Here is a 26,785-nt window from a genome sequence, read left to right as displayed (position 1 = left end):
GCCGTAAGTCTCCTAATCCAGTGGTCATCAACCCTGTCCTCAGGGCCCACTAACAGGCCAGGTTTTATGTATTACCTTGGGGAGATACAGACTAGAATACTGCAATCATGAGCAGCAAATTATATCACCTGTGATGTATTTCAGTTATCTTGCAAACCTGGTCTGTTAGTGGGCCCTGAGGACAGGGTTGATGACCACTGGTTCTAGTCAGGGTTGAAGTTAGGGTTGAAAGCTAACATGGATTCCTGGCAAATCCCTGGGATTCAAAAAGTCCTTGATTTGCAAGTTTTTGCTTGAAAATTTACTAAATTTACGAATTCCTAAAAAAATCAATACATAGCCTTTGTCTGCCATCAGCTGAGTGCCAAGAGCCAATAATTTGAAGGAACGAATAATCCAGCTTCATTTTTATTTTTATTTTTTCATTTTGGCATTGGTATGGGCCTCCTCATGGCAGTGAGACTTTAAAGGCCTGTACACACGATTGGATATTCTGACAACAATTGTGTGATGGAAGGGTTTTGACGCATAATTTGACCGTCTGTACGCTCCATTGGACAATTGTTGTTGGAGTTTCCGACAACAAATGTTGGATGGTCATGCACTCAAATTGTCCGACACCAAATGTGTTCCGTTGAATTATCCGATCGTGTACACACGTTTGTCGGACTAAAATCCAAAGTACAAACACGCATGCCCCTAACCAATGCTAACCATAAGACAACATTAGCAGAAGCTGCCCAAAGGGTGGCGCTAAAGATCAGAAAAAGTTTTGTGAAAGTTGGCTGAAAAAGTTCTGCCATCTGTATGCAGAACAAGTTCGGAGCCAACGCCCCTCGGACAGAATTTCACGGATTTGTCCGATGGAAATCCGATCGTGTGTACGAGGCTTAAGAATGATTTATTTGTTTGGAACACATTCTTAGATAAATTCAATGGTAGGTCTGGACACATCAGGTTCTTGAGTTTTTCGGCATTGCCAGTGCTGTTCACATTTTTGGCATCACAGTATGCGATCCTTCAGAATCTGAGTTTAAAAATAAAATAATTTTTCGGATGGATAATAGAGGTGTTGCTTATTTTGAACTGATTAGTCCCAATGGTTACCAAAATAGATACTATGGGCCAGATTCACAAAAGGGATACGACGGCGTATCTCCTGATACGCCGTCGTATCTCTGTTTCTATCTATGCGACTCATTCATAGAATCAGTTACGCATAGATAGCCAAAAGATCCGACAGGTGTAATTGTTTTACACTGTCGAATCTTAGGATGCAGTACCGCGGCCGCCGCTGGGGGGAGTTCGCGTCGTAAACCAGCGTCGGGTATGCAAATTAGGAGTTACGGCGATCCACGATGGATTTTCGCGTTCGCTACGTCGCCGCTAGTCTAGTTTCCCGTCGCAAATTTAGTCGTTGTTTTGGGTGCCCTAACTTTAGTCAGCAATCGTATTGCTGTCTAAAGTATGGCCGTCGTTCCCGCGGCAAAATTTAAAATTTAACGTCGTTTGCGTAACACGTCCGGGTATACGGAAGTACGCTACGCACGTCACCGTTCGAAAAAATGACGTCACGGCGTGCAAAGCACGACGGGAATTGCGAAACGGAGCATGCGCAGTAGGTCCGGCGCGGGAGAGCGCCTAATTTAAATGGCACACGCCCATTTGAATTGGCCCGCCTTGCGCCGGAGGCTGCCAGCGTAGTTTTCATTGCAAGTGCTTTGTGAATCAAGCACTTGCGATGAAAACTTGCGGCGATGTAATGTATCTACGATACGTTACGCCGCCGCGATTCTACGTGAATCTGGCCCATTATTTATACCAAACTAGATAGTATCATTAATATTGGAGAGATTTCAAAATCCATTGTCGGTTATACTGCACTTTTCTACAGCACACTGAATATTTTTGTTGTTTATATGCAGGTTTGTCTTGTAGTCCGGTCATCTGGGCCCCTGTGGCAGGATTTGCTGTTACCCTTATGATAGGGCTATATTTCCTGGCATCCCATACATATCGTAAGTACACATATATTTCTATAATGTAAAGGAAATCTGATTATGAAATTACACCACAGCAACAATGTTAATTTTGAAGTCCTATTTTGATTTAGTATTAGTCATAGTCATTTGACTTAAAGTGTCATGTTAGTTTTAGTCGAATTTTAGTCATCTGAATTGTTTTACTTTTAGTCGTATTTTAGTTGACTAAAATCTCCAGTACATTTTAGTCGACTAAAATCTACAATCGAATGGTTCAAAAAAAGAAAAGTTGTACTACACTAGGTAGCGACATGGCGGACTTTAAAGGGCAATCACAGGGACATTTATCGTTATAAAAATAGAGTTTAATTACAAAATTATACATATACAAATAAATTTCATATCAATAAAATGTTATCAAAAAAGAACATAGATACATATTTGAGCAATAGAACGTCTCGCCGACGCGTTTCGCCTTACGGCTTCTTCTGGACGAGTTGTATGATTTTATAACAAGGAGGTATTGCTACTTGCATGTGTCAATTGAGTTGGTGGTCATCCGCATCCATCACAAATCATTGGAGTAGTACCAAAAATAAGTACGTGAGCCAGGTAGAAGGAGGAAGGAAAGATCTCCTGATGGTATAGGGAGCCACAATGGTAGTAGGTTCTCAAAATTAGTGTAAAAAAAGGCAACAACCGGGACCAGCAAGGCAGGAGACAGGTGGGAAGAACCTGGAGGGAAAATAGATTCCGTCGCTAGGTAGCCACACTGCACTGTCCACAATAAAGGGCAGATCAAAGGGTATAGAAACCTTGCCGCCTAAGGAGTAGTATGTGTCCCGGGGGGGTAGCAGCCTGTGCTCCACAGGCTGCTACCCCCCCGGGACACATACTACTCCTTAGGCGGCAAGGTTTCTATACCCTTTGATCTGCCCTTTATTGTGGACAGTGCAGTGTGGCTACCTAGCGACGGAATCTATTTTCCCTCCAGGTTCTTCCCACCTGTCTCCTGCCTTGCTGGTCCCGGTTGTTGCCTTTTTTTACACTAATTTTGAGAACCTACTACCATTGTGGCTCCCTATACCATCAGGAGATCTTTCCTTCCTCCTTCTACCTGGCTCACGTACTTATTTTTGGTACTACTCCAATGATTTGTGATGGATGCGGATGACCACCAACTCAATTGACACATGCAAGTAGCAATACCTCCTTGTTATAAAATCATACAACTCGTCCAGAAGAAGCCGTAAGGCGAAACGCGTCGGCGAGACGTTCTATTGCTCAAATATGTATCTATGTTCTTTTTTGATAACATTTTATTGATATGAAATTTATTTGTATATGTATAATTTTGTAATTAAACTCTATTTTTATAACGATAAATGTCCCTGTGATTGCCCTTTAAAGTCCGCCATGTCGCTACCTAGTGTAGTACAACTTTTCTTTTTTTGAATCACTATTTCGGATGTGGGCCAATGTGAGTGCCTTAATGTTATTCCCCTTCCCCATTATTTTTGACTACAATCGAATGGGTTTAGGAAATTGTGATTTTATTTAATTATTATTTAAGCATTTCTCTAGAATTTCCAAACTCATTATATACTCCTGGAGTAAAACAATCTAATAACATTATTATTTATGGTATTAAGGTTTGAGCATGCACTACAATCACAGATTTACGCCGGCGTATCAGTAGATACGCCGTTGTAACTCGGAATCTAACCGTCGTATGTTTAAGTGTATGCTCAAACTAAGATACACTTAAACCTAGCTAAGATACGACGGCCTGCGCCGTCGTATCTTAGCTGTCTAGTTCCGCTGGCCGCTGGGGGCATGAACATTGATTTACGCCTAGAATGCGTAAATCAGTGACATACGCCAATTAACGAACGTACGCTTGCCCGTCGCAGTAAAGATACGCTGTTTACGTAAGGCGATTCCCGGCGTAAAGTTAGTCGAACAAATAGCTGGACTAGTCAATGTTAAGTATGGCCGTCGTTCCCGCGTCAAAATTTGAAAAATTTACGTTGTTTGCAAAAGTCGTCCGTGAATGGGGCTGGACGTAATTTACGTTCACGTCGAAACCAATACGTCCTTGCGGCGTACTTTGGAGCAATGCACACTGGGATATGTCCACGGACGATGCATGCGCCGTTCGTAAAAAACGTCAATCACGTCGGGTCACAAGTAATTTACATAAAACACGCCCCCTCATCCTCATTTGAATTAGGCGTGCTTACGCCGGCCCATTCGCGCTACGCCGCCGTAACTTAGGAGGCAAGTGTTTTGTGAATACAGCACTTGCCTCCCTGACTTACGGCGGCGTAGCGTAAATACGATACGCCACGCCGCCTCAAAGATACACACATCTACCTGAAACTAGCTACAAGTGTCGGTTCACACAGGGGCAACCCGACTTACAGCGTGACTTTGCAAGGTGATTTGGAGGTGACTTCATCGTGACTTTGAGCAACTTACAACGCGACTTAAAGTTGCCTCCAGGACAGGTGACTTTGGCTGTGGCCAATCACAGAATAATCAGCCCTGTGGGAGGGAGGGGTTTGCCTGGGTAAACTATTTTCTTTTCCTGTAAAGTTTCTTTTGTTAAGATGGAGATCCGACTTGGAGGCAACTTGAAATCAATGGGTACAGGTTGCCTAGAAGGCGCCTTGAAGTAGTACAGGAACCTTTTCTGAATTCGGAACAACTTCAGTAGTGTACATTAAGACGGCTCCCATTCACTTCAATGGAATTTCTTATGTCCAGCGACTTGGGGCAACTTGAGGTCTGACAAGTCGGATCACAAGTCACTGCAGTGTGAACCGGCACTGAGCCGTTCGTTGTGCTATATAACCAATGGTAATTTTGATGTCAAATTTTGATTTAGTTATAGTTTTTTGACTAAAGTGCCATTTTAGTTTTAGTTGTATTTTAGGCATCTGAATTTCTTTAGTATTAAGCCCTGTACACACGATCGGTCCATCCGATGAGAACGGTCTGATGGATTTTTCCATCGGTTAACCGATTAAGCTGACTGATGGTCAGTCGCGCCTACACACCATCGGTTAAAAAAACGATCGTGTCAGAACGCGGTGATGTAAAACACAACAACGTGCTGAAAAAAAGTTCAATGCTTCCAAGCATGCGTCGACTTGATTCTGAGCATGCATTGATTTTTAACCGATGGTCGTGCCTACAAACGATCGGTTAGGTATCCATCGATTAAATTAAAAACAAGTTGGCTTTTAACCGATGGATAAATAACAGATGGTGCCCACACATGATCGGTTTGGATCGATGAAAACGGTCCATCAGACCATTCTCATAGGTTTAACCGATCGTGTGTACGCGGCCTAAAAAAGTGTTAATTTTGTCAAAGAAAAATACACTATATTACCAAAAGTGCTGGGATGCCTGCCTTTACATGTACTAGATATCCCTGACCATCCCGTGCATCTATTGGAGCGCACTGTTTGAGTAAAGGCAGGTGTCCCATTACTTCTGGTAATATAGTGTATTTTCATAGAAGAAATTACCACTGCATAGCAGTAATGCTATGTAAACATTTGAATATGTAAAAAAAAAAGAGTGGTCTATAGCCAGTAATACCCCAAAAAATAACTTTTAAATCGTTACCTGCTGGAACAGATGCCCAGATGTTATTTGTCGCTTCCAAGCATATGTTGGTGATGTAAGGGAACTAATAGTATTATGACTCACATATGGTGGGAATGTCCCTGCATATATGTTTTTTGGAAAGATTTTTTTAATATTTAGTAACTGTGACAACATTTCTAAATAGGTGTGGTATGTGAATTGCGCTCCCCTAGTGGTTCATCTATCGCCACCTGTTTCTGGGCAATGGTTTTGAATTATTAGCCCCCAATACATATCACCTCCATCTGGTAATACACCAAATAAATATAAATGTGTATATATATATGTGCCAAGTACCAAGTGCTTATACAGATGCGCTTCTCAGAAATAATTGTAAAAACACAAGAAAACACAAAACCGCAAAAAACTTGCATATATCTGCTTATACACTTATTAAATAGTGCTCATATTTAGCATATGTGCCCCTGTGCCAGATACAAAGGATCACTGCCTCAAAAAACAAACAAGCATTGTGATAAAAAAAAAAATATATATATATATATATATATATATATATATAGTGGAAAAAATATATATATACGGTATATATGTGTGACAGTTAGATAGAGGATTTCTAAAAAAAAAAAAAAAAAAAGGAGTGGTTATCCTGGGAATCAACCAAAGGCATTTATTGAATGATATCTGGTGAGTGGTCATTTCTAGCGGTGACGGGAATATCACTGAAGTGGTGACATTTCGTTGTGTTATAACACCTCACGGGAGAAGCATTCATATAGGCACCTGATTAGTATATTGGGACTTTAATGAGCAGAGGACCCATTTAGAAATCCTTTATCTAACTGTCACATATATATATATATATATATATATATATATATATATATATATATATATATATATATATATATATATATATATATATATATATATATATATATATATATTTTTTTTTTTCCATTATTTAATTTATTTTTATTTTTTTTATTATATATTTTTATCACAATACTTGTTTGTTTTTTGAGACAGTGATCCTTTGTATCTGGCACAGGGGCACATATGCTAAATATGAGCACTATTTAATAAGTGTATAAGCAGATATATGCAAGTTTTTTGCAGTTTTGTGTTTTCTTGTGTTATTACAATTTTTTCTGAGAAGAGCATCTGTATATAAGCACTTGGTACTTGGCACATATATATACACTTTTATATTTATTTGGTGTATTACCAGATGGAGGTGATATGTATTGGGGGCTAATAATTAAAAACCATTGCCAAGAAGCAGGTGGCGATAGATGAACCACTAGGGGAGCACAATTCACATACCACACCCATTTTGTAAGGACCAGGCACCACTGGGTGTCTTCCCCCTTTTTTTCTGATTATAGCATACCCACTATTATAGTACATTTACTTGCGCCAGCAACACTTTTATTGCAACAGTTCTAAATAGCCCTAAACCATTCTGCTCTCTATGACACCAGTTTCCACAAAATCTACCGGAAAACATGTCATACAACATTTTCTAACAGCTGCCACAGCAGCTTTAATTTGCCACTGGCACTCCTTCCAGACTCTTATACTAGTAGAATGGCCAAATTAGACTCTATTATAAATGTAGAATGATTTCTTACAGCAAAGTATGATAGGATGGAGTCATTTTCATCCACATTATAGTGTATTTGATAATTTCTTCTTAATAAACATCTGAAACATAACTGTTTCTAATTCTCTTTTCTAGGTGTGTACAAGAGGACGCACATGTACTTCAGAAAGTAGTAAGTATGTTTGTGTTTGTGGTAGCAACGTATCAGGAGATAGATGAGATAAACAGTGCCGTAACCACATCAGACCGTACAACAGCGGCAGCACAAACATCTTATCACCACGATACTGCTGCATGATTAAATCTACTCGTAGAGTACTTGTATTTTATTCCGATAAGGAGAAATGCAGTGGGGTTCCCTGACTCAGCATGTTCATTTTTTTGGAATGGACATAAATTCATAATATTCAATAAATACTTAAATATTCAATCTTATATTTTTAAAACTTTACAGTCTTTACTTTTAGTTTTATTCAATTTGTTTGAGTCTGGGGTGTCAGCTTTAAGAGGAGTTCAAGCCTGTAATTTTTTTTTTTTAAATACTGTAGCTGCTGACTTTTAATATAAGGACACTTACCTGTCCAGGGAGCCCGCAATGTCGGCTACGCTATGGGCTCTTGCATGTCACTGGAGAGCACATTGAACACATTTTATAAGTGGTCAGAAACTTGTAAATAACTCATGAAAGAATACGTTAAAACAAAAGTTGGATTCAAAATGGCCGGCTTCAAAATGGCCGCCACGGTCACCACCCATCTTGAAAAGTTTCCCCCCTCACATATACTAATGTGCCACAAACAGGAAGTTAATATCACCAACCATTCCCATTTTATTAAGGTGTATCCATATAAATGGCCCACCCTGTATATCAGGAATGACTGCAGGAATGTACTATATACAATCTTGAGGTTAGAAAGGAAAGGAGGAACATAATTAAAAATTTCAATTCAATAAGATTGTGAATAAGGATCAGGGGGGCAGAATTTTCGATATGAAGCTAAAATCAAACTAGCAAGAGGAAAGTGAAAAACTCACCTTAGGAAATATTCATTTACTGAAACTAGTTGATAATTGTAAAAGACTTTCAGCAGAGGTAGTGAGTAGAGATGAGTTTGGGTGTCCTCCAAACTCACCTCTATGTTCAGATAGAGGTGAGTTCAAAGGTCACCCAAACTCAACTCTAGTAGCGAGCCAGTCAACAGTAGGTGAACTTAACCCCTTGATGGTGACATAACACAAACATGTGGCCCCACTGCACTGGGCTTTTTTTCGTGGGGGTGCATATTTGTGTATCTTTCTTTGTGCTGTGAGTGCGCCGCACAGCGCCTGGGGTCTCACCCAGAGCCCCAGGCCACGTTGTAACGTTCGGGACCTGGAACTTAACCAATTGCCTCTGATTGGCTACCACAGTGATTAGTCAGTGTGAAGCCCGCCCCTGTGTTTCTCTCTCTGTGAATAGAGGGGAAAGATACATTGTATATGTGTCTCTCCTTGCAGACAGAAAAAAAAGTTTGTGTAAATAAAATAAAAATAAAAAAATATTAAAAAAATACCTTAATCAAGGTTTGAGCTAGGTCACTGCCAGTGTTAGTTGGATGAGGAGAAAATTCTGGACAGCCTCACTCAAAATAAATGCCTTTATTAAAAAAAGGAGGTAATAATCCAAAAGGTCAAGCCACAGCAAACAACGGAATACAGGAGCTAACACGTTTCACACTTTCAAAAGTGCTTATTCATAGCTTGAAGCTATGAATAAGCACTTTTGAAACTATGAAACGTGTCAGCTCCTGTATTCCGTTATTTGCTGTGGCCTTGTACTTTTTGGATTATTACCTCCTTTTTTTTTAATAAAGGCATTTATTTTGAGTGCGGCTGTCCAGAATTTTCTCCTCATCCAATTGCCTATGCTTAGCCTGCACCTGCTGTTCCTACTCTGAGGGGAGCTACATTTCCGGACACCCTTTCTAGAGCGGCATTCCTCTTCCCACTGCCAGTGTTAGTGATTGGGTTAAACGTCAGGGTCAAAGGTCAGGGCCAGTATATTTTTGGCAGGATTTTTTTTTTTTTTAATTAGTATCAGTGTCAGAGTGTTTTAGGTAAGACAAAAAAAAGCAAAATGTGCACTATTGTTTCTGAGCTGTACTACTGGTACAAACAACAGATAACATGCACATATATGGCGTCACTGCGATCGTAAGAAGCAGGAGAATTTATGTTGGGTTGGTCTTTAGTGGTAGGTTATGCTAGTAACAAAAAATATACAGCTACATTTAAAAAAAAAAGTTTTTTAATATTTTGGGTCAGTTTTCCTGTGATAATTAAAACGTGCTATAATTCACCTGGATTTACAAAGTAGTTGTGATGATATGTACGGTTTTACTAACACACGTCAAAGTTTCAAAATCGTGCTAATTTTACGTGTAATTTTACGAGTACACACGATCAGTCCATCCGATGAGAACGGACCGACGGACCGTTTTCATCGGTTAACTGATGAAGCTGACTGATGGTGCGTCGTGCCTACACACCATCGGTTAATAAAACGATCGTGTCAGAACGCGGTGATGTAAAACACAACGACGTGCTGAAAAAAATTAAGCTCAAAGCTTCCAAGCATGCGTCGACTTGATTCTGAGCATGCGTGGATTTTTAAGCGATGGTTGTGCCTACTAACGATCGGTTTTGTCCTATCGGTTAGGAATCCATCGGTTAATTTTAAAACAAGTTGCCTTTTTTTTAACCGATGGTTAACTAACTGATGGCGCTCACACACGATCAGTTTTGACCGATGAAAACGGTCCATCAGACCATTCTCATTGGTTTAACCGATCGTGTGTACGCGGCATTAGGAGTGAATGGGGTTCAATTTGCTTGAGAAAAACATAGATCTAAGATCAGACAAAGAGATTGGAAAAAATATACCGGTATATCAAAAAAGGGGCCGACTTGATGGACTAAGTAGTCTTTCTGTGCTGCCACTCTATAATTCTGTTTCAACCAAAACCAATATCTTTAGGGGCTGATCCTCAAAGAAATTACACCGGCGTATCTGTTGATACGCCGCGTAATTTCAAATTTCCCACGTCGTATGTTTGTTTTGGTATCCACCAAACAAGATACGACGGCATCTGTGTTAGATCGGACAGGCGTACGCCTTAGTACGCCGTCGGATCTAAGATGCAATTTTCCGGCGGCCGCTGAGTGGCGTTCACGTCGTAATCCGCGTCGAGTATGCAAATTAGCTTTTTCCGACGATCCACGAATGTACGAATGTCGCATTCTTTTACGTCATTTCCGTTCGGCTTTTTCCGGCGTATAGTTAAAGCTGCTATCTGGTGGCGTACTGAATGTTAAGTATGGCCGTCGTTCCCGCGTATAATTTTGAAAATTTTACGTTGTTTGCCTAAGTCATCCGTGAATGGGGCTGGACACCATTTACGTTCACGACGAAAACAATGACGTCCTTGTGACGTCATTTGGAGCAATGCACCCTGGGAGTTTTGACGGACGGGGCATGCGCAGTTCGTTCGGCGAGGGGACGCGCTTCATTTAAATGAAACACGCCCCCTACTCGCCGCATTTGAATTCCGCACCCTTACGCCGCGAGAGATACATTACGCCGCCGTAACTTACGGCGCAAATTCTTTCAGGATTCAAAGATTTGCAAAGTAAGTTACAGCGGCGTAGTGTACCTCACATACGCTGCGCCCACGCAAATGTATGTGGATCTGCCCCTTTAGAGTTTAGTGATCTCAGACCATTACAAGATGGTTTCCTATTGTATGATCCTTGCTAAATAAGTCCTCTAGAATAATGTTATTTCATATTTGCCTGACAGATAAAATAAAATTGTATATTTGGCTTTTCGATTAGTCAATTAATTTATTTGTCATCATTTTTTATTTTTTTTCAGCTCCCCAAAATGACACAATCAACTGTGCTCGAAGAAGATATTCTATCAATGGTTACCACTATATGGAGTTTAATCAGGAGACCAAGTGTATATACCATATGTACAAATGTATGTGTCCTTATACAAGAACAAAACTTCCATGGAAGTAAAACAGACTTTATAACTGTTGTACTTGAAACAGCACTGAGCAACACGGAGAAGCAATGTAGCATCTAGCTACCACAATCAGCAAATGAACTACCATGGCTCAAAAAAAAATAACTTTCTACAGTATGACAGTGCTTTTTCAACATTACCTGTAGGAAGATCCAGTAAAGCACGGGGAGAACACAGACTGTGCAGATATGTCCAGGTCAGTAATTGACCCAGGACTTCAATGCTTCACTGTTAACCAGGAGGTCAACATGCTGCCCACAATAAAACAGCCAGAAAACATGGAGGACACAGCAAAAAATGACAGTAGAAATAAAATGTAGGATATTTTAATCTCAAAGGATATTATTTTTTTCTTTCTCAAAAAGAGATGGAGCTGTTGATGTAAATATACATGTTTGGCTAATTCCATGACTTTAGCCAGAAAATTATAATGTTCAACTAGTACATGATGACAGTTCTCATGGAGTGCAAAAGGAAGGGGGCAAACCTAAAACTGGCTGTACACTAGTGGAATTTTGAGCAAAAACTATCATGGACTTGACCAAACAAAAACCACATACACTGTTTGAAATTCATACATTCGAGAAAAATTTTCCATCCTGCTTCTTTGAATTTTCTCATCAGTACAGTCGAAAATGAACACCCATTTGGCCCCACTAATGCTTAGAAAAACAAGTGTTAGAGAATGATTGCTTTGCCCTTGGATGGCAATCAACATCCTTAGTAATTACAGTGCCACATCCTGAATAATATGGGATTTGTGGAAAAAGAAAAATGGACTTTGTAGGCACTGGTTAAAAGAATACAAAAATATTTTTAATAGTAATAGAACAAATAGACAATTTCAAGGCAAAATGCTAATACATCAATAGATACATAATATTTAAAACATGTTATAGGAATATAGAACCAGATAAATAGACCACTAGTCGAGCAATTCGCGGAACTTCTCGAATACATGTCAAGAATTGAGTTTGCCACTAGAGAACATTAGTTTAAACTGGGTCCACACTGTTCAATTCTTGACATGTATTCAAGAAGTTACATAAATTGCTCGACTAGTTTCAATGGCAAACAACAACAATCACTGTCTGTGGTCTATTTATCTGGTTCTATATTCCTATAACATGTTTTAAATATTATGTATCTATTGATGTATTAGCATCTTGCCTTGAAATTGTCTATTTGTTCTATTACTATTAAAAAAAAAATTGTATTCTTTTAACCAGTGCCTACAAAGTCCATTTTTCTTTTTCCACAAATCCCGTAGAAAAACAAGTGAACTTTCTTACAACAAAAAATTCTACTTGTGTATAACCAGCTTTTGTCAACTGGACTTTCCTATTATTCTTGAACATAGTTCGCCCAAGTGTTTTTTTTTTTTTCCAGTTCAGTTGGAGGTAATTCTTTGCCGTGGATAGTAAAATTGACTCAAGAATGATTAGCAACTCCAAGTGATTATAAGAAACCTCAAGAGCTGGACAAATGAAGATTGTATAAGAAGGTTAAAGTGATATTAAAGGTTCCCGTTTTTTTTTTTTTTAAATAACAAACATGTCATACTTACCTCCACTGTGCACTCCCAGATCCACCTGTTCTGGGGTCCCACGGCAGGCCTCGCGGCTCCTTCACGAATTAGATAACCCCCTCTGGAAAGCTCTCTCCCAAGGGGGTTACCTTGTAGGCGCACTCCTGAGTCATACACTTGGCGTCCCGGCCGAGTGTATGACTCGACCCCCGCCCCGGGCGCTCACATCATTGGATTTGATTGACAGCAGCAGGAGCCAATGGCTGCGCTGCTATCAATCTATCCAATCAAAGCCGGGACTCCGTGAAGAGAAGGATGGAGGGGACGCGCCTATGGAAATTTGTGTCTCAAGTAAGTAAAATCGGGGGGGGGGGGGGGGTGGGGGCTGGGGGGCCAGAGACTGCACAGTGTTTTTTCACCTCAATGCATAGAATGTATTAAGGTGGAAAAACACGTAGGTTTACAGCCCCTTTAAATGTTTTTTTTTGCAAAGATTCATCTTGCACCTTCACCTGAATTTACAAGAGGAGGTAACAGATTTTCCTGATATACAGTTATCCGTTCACATCATTTGGAAATAGGCTTCATTTTTGACAAGAGTGATATTTCAAAATCTACATTTTTTGGGGAGTGGATGGGGCTATGTTAGCAAAAATGAAAATTCCCTATAGTTTTATATGTGTCTGGTCTGTAGTTATCTAACATAAATGTTGAAGAAGATAATTGTAACACATGTAGACTTTCTGTAAATTCACTAATGAATTACTAATGGTAATGAGGACTCATTGATAGACACAATGAAATTGCAATTTCAGTCTATTGAAATATGTCAGTGCCTTGAATTTATTTGCATCTGATTTGTACTGTATAGCTTTATGTAAATAAAAAACCCTTTATTTGTGTTTATTGATTTGAATTTAAAATCACTTACAGGGACACCTTTCTGCTGGACTGGTTTATTATTTTATGGCTTGGCCATCACACATCAGTGAAAGAATGCAGACATATGAACAATGCCCAATCTAGGGCCCCTTGCGCATGGGGCCATCTAAGTGTACTTCATCCCTCCCGGCATTGTAGTGTGTCTGAGAGGGACAGGCAGCTTGTCAAAGTCTATGGCAGGCTGTGGTTGGATGGGGCTGAATGCTGTATGGAGTGGTGCCTGTGTTTAGGGCCCTGTGCATTCAGGAACCAAGGGGGTCTAAAACATGAATCGCTAATGATCATAGGCGTGCGCAAGGGGTGTGCCAGGTGTTGCCAATCCTGGGATTGGCAACCTGTCATTGGTGGGCAGGTGACAGGTAAACCACAATCCTTCCTTGCCGACCCTCAGAACCTGGACAGGAGAGATGGCGGGGGTGCAATTTAGTGGAACCGATCTGCATTTTGCTCCTGCAGCAGCTGAAGTAGGCTTCTCCTCCTCCTCCCTTTTGTCAACATTTAGCTGCCACAGGCGGAAAATATAGGGGATTGGTACCAATATATGCCACCCCCGCCACCCGTCAATTCCCTGTTCCTCTTCCTTCTGTTGCCCAGGTCCCCCATTTTCTCCCTTGATCCCCCTTCCCCCCATTGTTTCAGGATGGAAAGCGGGGAAGAGGCCAGTAAATATTTCAAACGCATATGTGTTGGAGCTTTGAGGTGCACATCCTAATGCAATAGGCTGCGCACACCTATGCTAATGATACACCTAATAGCTGGACACTGTGTTACCTTTGCCCAGGGTTTCAGTCACACAAGGGAGCCCTAGCCATGGCAAGAAAGAACCATGTCTGTGCAGCGCTAAGCGTGTTGTGTGTAGACTATAGCCTTGGATCAAATAAGGTGACTTATGCAGTTACAGTTTTCTTTTCTGATTTTAGAAATAAAAAAAAGATTAAAAATTAATCGAACAGTAAAAAAAAAACACTGTGCAAAAAAAATATTGTAAAAAAATATAAATATATAAGATGCAAAAAGGTGCTCAGATTTTCATAATAATTCAATAGTCCCCTTTTCTTTGCTGTAAATGGATGATGACAACATGCACAACCAAAGAAAAAGTGCTCCCAAAAGGAATCACCACAAGAGATTAAATGAGCTCCTTACCAGCTGCTCTGATCCCACAAGGAGACCATAAGACACCTTGCTGCATAGCAGCCATATGTACCATGATCTTGCATGCAAAGGTTCCGCAATCTCCTAAGCCAAGATAGACTCCATGGAGAAAGTTAAAATACAGAGGAAAATCCACATAGTGTAGTATTTCACCAAAATGTTAATAAAATAATAAATTCACATATACAATTTTGAAGGAATTAAACAGCATGTGTGACAAACAACCAGCAGGTCCAAACGGTCAGGCCAACTTATGGAATAACGTTATTTGCGAGACCCCTCCCAACACGTGTGTTTCTCTGTAACCAGCATCGTCTGGGGATATGAGGATCACGTGGGGCGTTAACACTGAGACATATACAGACCAAAAGGGTATAACGAGGCTTAGGACACCTAAATATATGAATATAAAGCACAGCAGAATTCTTTACAATTTTACTTAGTGCTGCTCTTGCTTCAGGGCTTATACTGGGTACACATGGATCAAAATTCAGCAGGCATCGGGTGAATTTTAATCCGAGTAAGCACCAGTAGTTACGGTCAGCTGTTTATTGCATCTTTTTCTGTATGGTTTTTAACTAATAAAGAAATCGTTGTTGGAGTGCAGCCATAGGACCTTCTCTGCATTACAACGTAAACAGATTATCCTTTTGACTCTAAACTCTTCAATCTGTACACGAACTCAAGAATTAAACTATAAAATCTTGATGCAGTGGTACCATACTCCAGTACGACTCAAAAAATTCTACAATGAAAATTCTGACAGATGTTGGAGATGTGGAGAAGAAAGCGGGACATTGATTTCATATATTTTGGTTTCGTAAAAAAATAAGAGTTTATTGGTTGTCAATTATGAGAATATTGCAAAAAATTTCTGAGTTAAAAATACCCAATGATCCCGCTTTTTTCCTACTTCACCTATCCGAGATCCCATCTAGTGAAACATATATACAAGAAAACAGTTACGTTCACAAGTATACATATATAAAGAAAAAGTTTTTTGTGTATAAATATACACATACATTATAGCATATACATAACAATATATAAAAGAAAACAAAATACATAGACCAAGAGAAATATTTGCATTTGCCAGTGCAGGTGCGGTAGGGCAGAAGGGCAGTGTGTCACCAACATCCCACTGAGAGAAATAGAAAAGAAACATAGCAAAGATTGACACACAGAGGGGGAAAAAAGGGGGGGAAAGGAAGAAGGAGGGGAAGGGGAGGGAGGGTTAAGTTAGAAAGGAAAAAGAAAGAGAAAAAGAGAGGGGATAGAAAGGAAAAAGGGAAGGGGAGATAGTTGTGGTAAATATGTAGAAGGAAATATAAGACTTACAAAATGGGCCGCATTGGGGGTAAGCAAGCGACGATGGTGTATTAACCCCACAGTGGCTGGGTAAACAAAAATTATCGATCCAGCCTAACGTGGGGGTATTATCTGTAAACAATATGGAATTTAGATTTAAATTCAACATATATTGGTGTACTGCTGTTATAACACAGTACACCAATATATGTTGAATTTAAATCTAAATTCCATATTGTTTACAGATAATACCCCCACGTTAGGCTGGATCGATAATTTTTGTTTACCCAGCCACTGTGGGTTTAATACACCATCGTCGCTTGCTTACCCCCAATGCGGCCCATTTTGTAAGTCTTATATTTCCTTCTATAGAAAAAATATAACTGCGCTAAACCAAAAATTAGTTAGTGATCTTATCAAAGAAAAACTAAGATGGGCATAAGCCCAGAAGGTGTGTTAATACCTAGATGTGGATATCACAATAATGTGTATACATAAATAAAAATAAATGAATAACCATTGATTTTAAATTTTAAATAGTGTTTGGGCTCCAAAGGCTTGGAAGCCCAATAAAAAGATACTTGTACATAAAACACCTCTAACCATTGCTGGAAGGTGACGATAAATATACTGTATCAGTGTTGCAAAACATACAAGGTAAAAAACACATAAAAAAGTCCGTATTTCCAAATGTTGGTATCACAAAGGAAAGAAAGAAAAGTCCATATTTGTGTCAGTTTTTAACACCCGTGCATATTCAAACATGCAGCTATTCGTGATCTATATGAGCCTTGTGTGAGTCCACCACCAGCATTCGCAATCTGCTTACCAGATATGGCGGTCCCAACGGACCAAGCCCGGCATATAACTCCAAAATCAATTGCAATTAATTTCCAGATGCAGCAAACTCCATATTAGTATTCAATAGACCAAGCAGGAAAAAAGAAGAAGAAATGCTTCCATAGCATAAAACCAGGGGTGATTTTATTCAAACAGAAATATACAGGTATAGCACTCACATTTAGGTTGATTCAAAAAAGCATTCAGCCATGCAGCTCCGGCCAGACGCTTGCAGGCAAACAGGACCGCTCGTGGAGAGGTACGGTGAGAGGGGATGACACCAGCGTGTCGTTCGCTCCGCCCGACGCGTTTTGTGAAAGAATCACTTTGTCTCGGTGCACGAGCGGCACCCTGGGTCACCCCCTCTTATGGGCAACAAACAACAATTAGGGCCAGGCCTCGTTCCGAGTCTTGCGCGCACGCGCAGCACCCAAATCCATAGTGATGAGGTACTGGTGCGCTCCACTCCACCACAACCAATGGCTAGCAGCCGCTGAAAGAGACCGCCCACGGAGGGAGGGAACGGAGACGTCAGACAGCGTGCGGACGGAACCCGGAACTAACCCGGCAATGCAGAGCCCCGGAAACGGATTTGACACCGCAGAACACGGCTTTAAATGGGCATTCACATTATAACACAATAACACAATGCTTGCACATACATAGGCGTGCTGTAAGAAATTCTACAGGATAGCATCACATTTTTAATTGATAAACGCACTGGATTGAGATACAATTGAAATGCATAATAAACCATAGTAAGAAATTTTAAAATTAAAAAATTTTACGATTTTAAAATACATATTAAAAATGCCTTCTGCCGTTATAACATAAGCAACATCTAGGCATCGCTGTGGGTCCCGGTCTTAAACACAGAGTGTTAATCCAAAAAGGATCAGACCACTTCTGCATACACCTCCACGCCACATCAATGACTCACAGCCTTGATAGACGGCTGCCCACAAGGGGCGGAGCGGAGGCTTCAGAAGTTTATCAATGGAGACCGGAACTCAACATAGCGATGCCAATACCGGAAATAAAATATGCCACTATCAGGCACGGGGACATGCTAATTCAATGTATTTATTGATAACAATTCGCTAAAAAACCTGTATAGTGCTACACTCATCAGGCCATTCTATGTCGTGCTAGTACTGCACTATTGCATAATCAATATGAAAGTATGATTAAAAATTATATAAAACTAACTGAACAATGTCACTATAACAGGATTAGTGAATCCATCACAACTGTGGCAGTGTTAACCCCTCGAGTGCGTTAGGGGAAAAAAATATAGAAAGGCATCTTTACCACATAGGTCAGAAGCCAATCCCCCAGAGAACAGAACGCGAGCGGGGGGACTAGGACTGGACTAAAGAGGGGGGGCACCATTATGAGTTATTGATGAACGCATTTATATCGGTGTCCACATTGAGCCCATAGGGAAGGTAAGTCCTTAATCTATGGATCCATGACATTTCACATTTTAAGATTTCCTTGACAAGGGAACTACCCCTCCAGTGGGGTCTATACTTATCAACCTATAAATAATGTCCCCGCTGGGTTCCTATTGTGAACTGCATCGTAGTGCCTTGACACAGAATGATTGGGAAACCCTTTTCTGATATTTGCTATGTGTTCGTTTATCCTGATTCTCAGCTCTCTTTTAGTCCTTCCCACATACTGTAACCCACATGGGCACTGAAGGAGGTAAACTACCCCCTTCGTTGAACAAGTGACAAAGGGTTTCACCTCATGCGTTTTACCAGTACTTTTTGAAATAAATTGTAAGATTTTACGGTCTTGACACCGATTCAAAGAGCATACTTGGCATCTCTTACATCTGTGATAGCCACACAAGCCCTCCAAGAAGGTTCTATTTCTCTCTGGGGGGTCTTGGACACTGGGTGCCACACTACTCCCCAGTGAAGATGCACCCCTGAAGACAATAGAAGGTCTCTCTGGCAATACTGGTGCGAGCAATTGATCGCTCCGCAGAATATGCCAGTGTTTTCTTATAAGGTGCTTAATGCTTTGATGTTGTGCCGAAAAAGTGGTGATAAAAGGGAGCGTGAAGCTGTTCCTCTCTTTCTTCGGACGGTCACTTAACAAGGACTCCCTATCCACTGTACGAGTGGAAGAGACCAGTTCAGAAAGGGTGCTAGAATCATAACCTTTCTCCATAAACCTTTGGAACAGTACCTCTGCTTGATTGTCATAGGCCTCAACCTCTGTGCAATTCCGTCGTATTCTGGTGAACTGCCCCTGAGGGACGGCTTTCAACCAGGGGGCGTAGTGACAGCTGTCAAGAGGAATAAATGAATTCCTGTCTGTAGGTTTAAAGAATGTGGTGGTTATAAATCTCTCTCCTACGATTTCAATATTAAGGTCAAGGAAATTGACTTTAGTTTGGCTGGCTGAAAAGGTGAAATGGATGCCCCTCGTGTTGTCATTGAGAGACGACATAAAGATCTCCAAATCGTCCCTTCCACCGTCCCATAGGAGGAGGACGTCGTCGATATACCTGACCCATAAAATGACCTCAGGCCTGCCACACTTATCGACAACGTCCTCCTCCCATTTCGCCATAAATAGGTTAGCCAGACTGGGGGCGTACTTAGCCCCCATGGCTACTCCCCTATCTTGGCGAAAGAAGCTGTTATCAAACCAGAAGTAATTATGACCGGCTGCGAATTTGAGCAGGGTCATAATAAATTCTATTTGTACAACTACTAAATCAGTTCCCCGTGTCAGGTATAACCTCACCGCCTCAAACCCCAACTCGTGGGGAATGATGGTGTATAAGGACGTCACGTCAGCCGTGACCATCCAAACACCATTTGTCGGTGATAAATTTGAAAGCAAATTAATAACCTGTTTGGTGTCTCTAACAAAGGAAGGTATACTTTGAACGAGGGGCTGCAAAAAAGAATCTATATAGTTGCCCACCCGGCAAGTCTGGCTTTTATGAACTTTTGGGAGGTAATATATTACCAGTGTACGAGGAGCCACCGGCACTAAATACAGACTCTCTTTTTCATTCAAAATCCCCTTTCGGAGGCCTTGTCCTACTATAGTCTCCAGTTCGCGTTTGTATTTAAGTACAGGGTCATAGTTTAAGGGAGTATATGTATCACGGTCATCAACTATACGATGCATCTCTGTTACATAGTCACATCTGTCTAGGATGACTATGCCACCACCCTTATCAGCTGGTCTTATAACAAGGGATTTATTTACGCATAAGGATTCCAGTCCCATTTCAAGGTCTTTATTCATTTTGGCCTTACGGATTTTGATGTCATCCAAATCTTTAAGAACCACATCTCGAAATACTCTGACACTAGCTGGTAGTGTGCCGGGGTTGAAAAGGGAGGCATTGGAAAGATTGGTGTGCTTGTATTTAGGCGGGGGATTACTCCCCTCTCTAATGGGATTTGCCAGGAAGTGTCGCTTGATGCTTAACCTTCTACATATTTACCACAACTATCTCCCCTTCCCTTTTTCCTTTCTATCCCCTCTCTTTTTCTCTTTCTTTTTCCTTTCTAACTTAACCCTCCCTCCCCTTCCCCTCCTTCTTCCTTTCCCCCCTTGTTTTCCCCCTCTGTGTGTCAATCTTTGCTATGTTTCTTTTCTATTTCTCTCAGTGGGATGTTGGTGACACACTGCCCTTCTGCCCTACCGCACCTGCACTGGCAAATGCAAATATTTCTCTTGGTCTATGTATTTTGTTTTCTTTTATATATTGTTATGTATATGCTATAATGTATGTGTATATTTATACACAAAAAACGTTTTCTTTATATATGTATACTTGTGAACGTAACTGTTTTCTTGTATATATGTTTCACTAGATGCAATATCTTATTCTCCTGAGGAAGCGCTAAGCGCGTAACATGTAGAGCAAGCCCTCCACTAAACCTCCGGAATACTACATGGGATATACAACTCAACATTGTACCTGTAACTGTGCTTTTCATAAGAAGCTTGTGTATAATAAGATTGTATATTGTTGTCACTACCCTTGTAGTACCAGTTACTGACTTAATTTCTAAATTTTGTTTTTACGTCTGTCTGATTTTATGATATTCCATATTAATACATTTCTAGTTTTCTATACCAATTTGTACTGTGTGCCCTTAAAGCCCAATTCAATAGTTTCCCACTTAAATTCTCGTTATATCGGGGCGTTGGCACATCTCTTACAGGTGCATTCGCTGTATCACCCCGCGATATATGCACATTAAAATAGGCCCTTCTTTTTGCAAATATCCGAGATCCCAGTTCAGACTTATCGGAACTCAGTACTGTGCCATTTGGTGAATGCAGCTAAAGCAGGTATACCCCTACGGTGGAGGGATACTACATCACCAACAGTTTTAAAGTGGATAAATAGAGTTAGAGATATAGAAGCTATAGAAGACCTAGTTCTCTCAGCTAAGGGTAAAAATAAACAATACAAAGAAAAGTGGAAGAGCTGGAATTTATTTAAAAATTCAGATTAGGGGAAAAGATTAATGACTGAACCTGATTAATGAAGAATCGGATAAGTGCAGGGAATTATAATGTAAAATATAATATGAAGGATAAACCCACTTTCCTGTTATGATTTGTGGTTTAAGGGAGGGAGAGGATGGGGTTCCCCTTCTCTCTCCCCCTCTTTTATCTTTTTTTCTTTTATTTATTTTCTCTTTTTTTTTCTCTCTCTCTTTTTGGGGGGGGGGGAGCTGGGAAAGGGCGGATGCATCACTTGTCTCTCTGTGAGAGAGAGTGATGACTAAGAAAAGGGTTAGAGTGGGAAGAGTTAGTGAGGGAGTTTATGGGAGGGTCCAGAGCGAATATGTATGTATTTTTTTTGTCAAGAGGATTGTATTCATGTTTGTTTTTGGCAGTGTATTTGCCCTGTGCCTTTCCATATGCTGTTTTATGTAAAGAAAAGAAAAAAACAAATAAACATATAAAGTACAAAAGGAGTGCAGCCATCCGGATTGAATTCTTTTAGATACAATAAACCAAATGTAGCATCTACACTCCAAATACAGCAGTCCACAATGTTGTTGTTTTTTTTATCTCCAAGACTGGCTAGATTGTGCTAAGTGTTTGTTTTTACGGGGTGCTATTCTCTATGGCCAGTTGATGCATGGTACTCCCTGCCTCCTGAAATCATGTAAATGCTGGTAGGCCACAGTAATGCCAACATTGAATGCTGCAATTTAATACAGAGTTTAGCAAGTGGATGTTTGCCTAAAAAATTTACAAAGAAGCACCTATGGACTGAAACATGACTTTTATGTGGACATCAGATGCTTAAATCACCCACTGGCTCCTTACATCTCTCAGAGATTCCAGTGGTGAGACTTCCATGCAGTATTTTGGGTCTCTGCTTGTTTCCCACAAAACCAAGACAACGTGTCTCTCTTTCATGGTGTGACTGCTCTGTTATGTTTACTCTATCCATACTATACTATAGAATCCACCAAATGAATGAGCTTGACAGAAACTACCATAGGTAAAGCTGAAATATCAGTTTTGGGTGGCATTAGTATTTTCTTAAAGTGGAAAAAAATCGAGCTTTATTAAAGACTCTTGGTCTCATCCACAGCAGTCCTCAGTCTGGCCATTAAAGATCAGTGCTCTGCAAGCTCTGCAACTGTGCCAAACTCAGAAAGTTCATTAGGATTGGCATCTACTATATGTTTAATGTAATCCAGACAGAATTCAGGGGGATTAGTGCATTACCTATGTATAAAAATAAATACTGCGCTGGTCAATTCAATCATAAATGGTATGAGACCAGCCACGAATGAATAAAAAACATAAAAATAACAAAATAAAAATAACCAGATAAAAATCAAAAAAACAAGCTGCTGCAACTCATATGTTAGATGGACATAAATACAAATGGCTGTGAAAAAAGCTGCGCTGCGAAATATGAAACAATATCAACGTGACGTTCAAATATAAAAGGTGCTGCATGCACAAATCACTAGTGAATTCTAAGAAAACCAAGAAAACAAATGAATAGTGCAAAGTCCATATGAATGGAGAAAACGCAGAGAATATCAAAAAAGAAGGCAGAAACTTCTCCAAATGGGTGAAAAGTATCCTGGCAGTATCCCGTGAGTCTGTAAGACAGATGATAGTGTCCTCCACCAGTAAATCCTAGCTGCTTACCAGATAGTTGAAATAATCAAGCATGTAGCCAAGTAAAACCACCGAGACAGTTTCCAGGATCTCCAGGGTACGTTTTTCACTTTCACAAATCAGACCACTCAATCTCCATAGTATAACCCAAAAGAGAGAAGGCTGACATAGTGTTTTACCATAAAAAGGGTTTTTTATTAATAAAAAGGTTGCACTTACAATTATGCAGTAAAAATCGTGCGTGTAGTTTGTTTAGCCGGCCGGCTGTACTGTCCGCTCGTCCTTCCGGATAGACAGCGCAAATCGTGGTGACGTCAGCACGCCGCTCTTCCCAGAAACTTCCCAGAAACCTCTGGATGAACCCTAGGGTTCTATGAAACACTGGTTGAGAAGGGCTGCTTTACATAGTATATGTCTTTAAAATGATTGTGTTCCTACATATATGTCAGGAAAGGGATGGTAACTTAACAACTTTGATAATACTGATTACATTAAAGAGTTGCTTAAAAGATAGGCTAAGGGAGGGGTACCTTGAATAAACAATATAAGATACTGTATTAGATGCCTGCAAGTGCAGTTTTATGGGTCTATGGGTGGGGTAAATAGAGTGATACATTTTCAGTGTTCAAATTATTTAAATAGAGGTATTGTAATTACCTTGGATTTATAAAATTTTTGTACTTTTTATGATGTAGATTTAGTACAAATAAAGGGAAAAAAAAGATTTATGTCCTTAGCTGTTGGTTCTTCTATAATGAGTTACCACGATGACTCAGCCATATCCAATCTGTCCAATTGCAAGCTAGAAGGGTGTATATTAGCTATGCATGCTTATTACCATATACTTCCTGTTAGCTGCATCTACTATGTCACAGTATCAGAAATGTTTCTTTCACTTTCTCGGAAATGTTCTCACTTCTCGTGTGTTATCAGTACTTTATCTAACACATCTAATTATTGCCAGTCATTTTTTTTGTAATCTGAATATATATTTAACACGACTTTTCCAGCCAGGCTGTAACCCACAATAGGACATTGACAAGGAAGTAAAGACATGCTGATGAACAATATACTGAGAGAGTTAAAGAGACCCTGTTGCTAGACCATTCATTTCGACAACCTTTTCTATAGGATTACATGTGTATTTAACATATTTTAGGAATTTTAATTACCTATAAAGGCCTCCCTTTTGTAGAGTTTTGTAGAGTTTGTAAACTGGATGTGGTGCCAGCAGATTATGAAAGAGACACTGTATAACAGGAAGGTCAAACTCGATTTAATTGTGAGCCACATCAGTATTATGGTTGTGTGTGTACACATATAGCTGGATTCACGTAGATGTGCCTAACTTTAGGCGGGCGTAGCGCATCTCATATACGCTACGCCGCCGTAAGTTAGAGAGGCAAGTGTTGTATACACAAAGCACTTGCGTCCTAAGTTACGGCGGCGTAGCGTAAATGTGCCGGCGTAAGCGCGCCTAATTCAAATTGTGAAGAGGTGGGCGTGTTTTATGCAAATAAAGCATGACCCCGCGTAAATGACGTTTTGAACGAACGGCCGCAAAGACTTATTGGTTTTGAAGTGAACGTAAATTACGCCCAGCCCCATTCACGGACGACTTACGCAAACGACGTAAAAATGTAAAAATTTGACGCAGTTCCGACTTCCATACTTAACATTGGCTGCGCCATCTTTTTGGTGGAATATCTTTAGGCCTGAAAACGCCTTACATAAATGGCGTATCTTTACTGCGACGGGCAAGCGTACGTTCGTGAATAGGCGTATCTCGCTGATTTACGCTTTCTAGGCGTAAATCAGCGTACACGCCCCTAGCGGCCGGCATAAATAGACAGCTAAGATACGACGGCACAGGCAGTCGTATCTTAGCTAGATTTAAGTGTATCTCAATTTGAGAATACACTTAAATATACGACGGCACAGATTCAGAGTTACGACGGCGTATCTACTGATACGCCGGCGTAACTCTACCTGAATCTGGCTAATAGACTATTTATTATCATAAAATTTTTATTAGTTTTAAGATAAATAGTTCAATAGTAGTCAATACAGTTATTTTGGTATTGCTTTCCACAGTATGTAATCATAAAATAACATACATTTAATGGTTATGTAGTGAGAATTGAAAACAAAAAAACGAAATTGAAGAATATAGGAATTACAAGTATATCAGATATTGGTCATGTGATTGAAAAACCAATTCCCGCTCACCCCAATGGGAACTAACTGTAAGCGGATCTCGGCTTCCAAGGGTTATGTATACACACAGGGCTAGGTGTTGTAAATCATTTGACATTCAGTCTCACAATAGTTCATAACTCATCGTTTTTTCGATAATTAGAAGCTCTTGGATTATGTAGCCATTCTTGCCAGTTATTTTTACATTTATTAATAGAAGTTTTTGTGTGCGCTAATAATAGTTCATATTAAGATCTGTAGATTTCCACATGTTTGTAATAGTAAGCCTTGCGGCCGTTAGAGTATGCGCTACTATTGTTTTGAAGCATAATAGATAAATATCTAGGTTGATCCCTAGTAAGGCCATTGCTGGTGTTCTATTAGAATGCCCGTAAGGTCCGCTAGAAGGGAGGAGATAGTGATTTTTGCAGGCCCATAGTGTGTGTTGCAAAATTCCTGTTAGTTCATTACACTTCCAGCATATAGAGGATGTAGAGAGGAAATTTTTTTATAATCAGCAAGGGCACATAGACTATTATGACCACCGGCTGTGGGAAAATGCGTTCAGGAGAGAGAGGTTGAACATACCCTAATCGCAGCAGCTCCTAAACGATCCTAAAAGCCTATGGGCCGGATTCACATACATCGGCGCATATTTATGCCGGCGTATCGCATCTCATATGCGCTACGCCGACGTAACACAGAGAGGCAAGCACAGTATTCACAAAGCACTTGCTCCCAACGTTGTGCCGGCATAACGTAAAATCCTAGGCGTAAGCCGGCCTAATTCAAAGTAGGTGGAAGTGGGCGTGATCCATTTAAATGAAGCGTGACCCCATGCAAATGATAGGCCGAACGAACGGCACATGTGCCGTCCCGTGGACGTATCCCAGTGCGCATGCTCAGAATCACGTCAAATATATTCCCTAAGATACGACGGCTCAATGCCTACGACGTGAACATAACCTACGCCCAGCCCTATTCACGTACTACTATGTAAACGACGTAAAATACGATGGCTGTTCCCTGGTCCATACCTTAACATGAGTTGCGCCTCATAGATGGGGAATAACCATACGCCGGACGTAAGCCTAACGCAAACCGCGTATATTATGCGCCGGGCGCAAGTACGTTCGTGAATCGCCGTATCTCCCTCATTTGCATATTTGCAATGAGGCGGCCAGCGTAAATATGCGCCCAAGATACGCCAGCGTAGGAAAGTTACGTCGGTCGGAGGAAGCCTATTTTCAGGCGTATCTAGTTCTATGGGCACGGCGCATAGATACGACGGCGCACATTTACACTTACGCGGCATATCTGTAGATACGTTGGCGTAAGTGCTACGTGAATCCAGGCCATAGGATTTTATGGAGTTGAGTTTAGGAGCTTTGGCAAAA

General features: G+C 40.4%; 1 protein-coding gene across 1 annotated transcript in view; it reads left to right on the top strand.

Moving 5' to 3' along the window:
• LOC120924471 (T-cell surface glycoprotein CD8 beta chain-like) overlaps positions 1–11,947 on the top strand; it is a 38,891-nt gene extending 26,944 nt beyond the window's left edge. Inside the window, exons 4-6 of the mRNA XM_040335456.1 lie at positions 1,926–2,018; positions 7,342–7,378; positions 11,120–11,947. Coding sequence (XP_040191390.1) covers positions 1,926–2,018; positions 7,342–7,378; positions 11,120–11,132 — 143 coding nt within the window. The 3' untranslated portion in view covers positions 11,133–11,947. The remainder of the gene's footprint in view (positions 1–1,925; positions 2,019–7,341; positions 7,379–11,119) is intronic.
• The last annotated feature ends 14,838 nt before the right edge of the window (positions 11,948–26,785 follow it).

The sequence above is a fragment of the Rana temporaria genome, chromosome 1, assembly GCF_905171775.1.
Source record: "Rana temporaria chromosome 1, aRanTem1.1, whole genome shotgun sequence".
Classification (NCBI taxonomy): domain Eukaryota; kingdom Metazoa; phylum Chordata; class Amphibia; order Anura; family Ranidae; genus Rana; species Rana temporaria.
The sequence above is the reverse complement of the archived record's forward strand: the minus strand, read 5'-3'. Positions and strand labels throughout refer to the sequence as shown.